This window comes from Plectropomus leopardus, unplaced genomic scaffold, assembly GCF_008729295.1.
Source record: "Plectropomus leopardus isolate mb unplaced genomic scaffold, YSFRI_Pleo_2.0 unplaced_scaffold2254, whole genome shotgun sequence".
NCBI classification, from domain to species: domain Eukaryota; kingdom Metazoa; phylum Chordata; class Actinopteri; order Perciformes; family Serranidae; genus Plectropomus; species Plectropomus leopardus.
This window is the reverse complement of record NW_024624426.1, coordinates 1-1,795: the sequence shown is the minus strand read 5'-3', so window position 1 is coordinate 1,795 and position 1,795 is coordinate 1. Positions and strand designations below refer to the sequence as shown.

Below are 1,795 nucleotides of genomic sequence, written 5' to 3'. Positions count from 1 at the left end.
CACGCTGCCGGTGTGCAGAGTGTACTCTGGGCACAGACGGAGCAGAAGAACATCAGGAGCAGTAAAAGTGAAACTGAATCACTGTCTGACGTTCACACCTGGTGTGTCTGCAGGTAAACCGGCCTATGAGATGCTGGAGTCGGATCCAGACTGGGTCCCGTCTCTGCACCTGGGTCACACTGAGGGACAACACAGACACCCGGAGCGTCCCCTCCATTCTGCTCCACGGGACGGACTCCAGGTCAGAAGGCGCCGCAAGTGTCCGTCCAAGTCCACGCAGAAGGACAGAGACCAGATCAAAAAGCGCCTGAAGCGTCTCCTTCAGTCTGCGCAGCAGGACAGAGCTCACAACCAAAGATGTCCTGCAGAGATGAGACCCTCGCAGGAGACAGAGACAGCAGCAGCAACAGGTGAGGCTTTTTTTAATTTTATTTTTTGTATTTTTTTAATATATTTTTCTTGTTTTCAGCAACAAAGCAACTGCAGTACAATCGGTGTGGAATACCAAAATATAAGAAAACATAAAAGCTTGCATGTTGTCCCTTTTTTCACCTGGGAGGTGGACAGGGGGACACTGGTCCAATAAAAAGAAAATCGGCAGTCTGAGCTCGTGTTGTGTTCAGGTGCAGAGCGTCCGTCGGTGCGCCCCTGGAGAGAGGTGAAGTCTCTGCTGCAGTCGGCTCTGCAGCGTCAGTCCAACTTCAGCAAGCAGCCGGCCAAGAAGAGCGACCGCGACTTCAGAGTACGACCCAAACTCACGCTCCCACTGACACAACATCTCTGTTTAACCCCGTGAAACCTGACAAAACTGGCCTGATGTCTTTCAAAAATTTGGGAAAAAGGCGATGAGCAACTCAAAAACAAATTACCCAAAATTTAGTAAAACATTCAAGAAAATTACCTGAAAATTGGCAAAAAATATATATAAAAAAGACTTGCTTGAAAATTATAATAATTCTAAAATAATTTAAAACATATAATAACGGTGATTACAAATATAATGTTCTGTGGACATTTCTCCCAGCTTTTTAAAAAAAATCTAAACTCCCCCCAAAAATACTAAAATTTATAATAATTCTGTAAAGTAATTAAAAACATATAATTATGATATTTACAAATCTATAGTTCTATGGACATTTCTCCCTTGTTTTTAAAAAAAATTCTAAATCCCCCCAAAAAATGCTTGAAAATTATAATAATTCTGTGAAATAATTTAAAACATACACATATATATGAGGAAAGTCAGTCACTTTTTCATTCTGATTAATATTCAGATTTCCGTCCGTTTCAGCAGAAAGTTTTTGTCGTTGCACTAACAGGTTAATAAAATGTTTCAGGAGTTCTTCAGAGACGCTCTGGAAGCTGCTCTGGAGGCGTCCAGCAGGTCCAGAGCTTTTGCAGCGTCCTCCGGAGACGCCAGCATGAGCTTTAAACTCCCACCTGTGAACCAGCCCTCCTCCTCCTCCTGCTCCTGCTGCGCCTCCTCCAGCTGTGTGTGCTGCGCCAGGCTGCAGAGGAGGATCATTGAGCTGCAGGAGAAGCTGTCCCGTCTCAGAGGAGGACAGGAGGACATGGAGACCTCACCTGTCCTCTACGAGGCTCCGGTCCAATCAGAGCAGGAGCTGCAGAGTCCTGAGGAGCAGGAGGAGGAGGAGAAGGAGGAGGAGGAGCCTGCATGTGAGTCTGAAAAACCCCCGAATGATTCTGTTGGGATGATGAAGAGACATCGACTGTTTTTATCGTTTACACAAAAAAATATGAATCAGCAGAAAGACAGGAGACAGACAGGAGACAG

At 45.2% G+C, this 1,795-nt stretch overlaps 1 protein-coding gene across 1 annotated transcript; it reads left to right on the top strand.

Annotated features, from left to right (window-relative positions):
* Positions 1-113: 113 nt before the first annotated feature.
* Positions 114-1,765, top strand: LOC121965964 (the record flags this gene model as incomplete). Its single annotated transcript, XM_042516070.1, has 3 exons — positions 114-410; positions 624-742; positions 1,338-1,765. Coding segments are annotated over 3 exons (844 nt in total), but the record flags the coding sequence as incomplete, so codon positions are not given.
* Between the last annotated feature and the right edge of the window lie 30 nt (positions 1,766-1,795).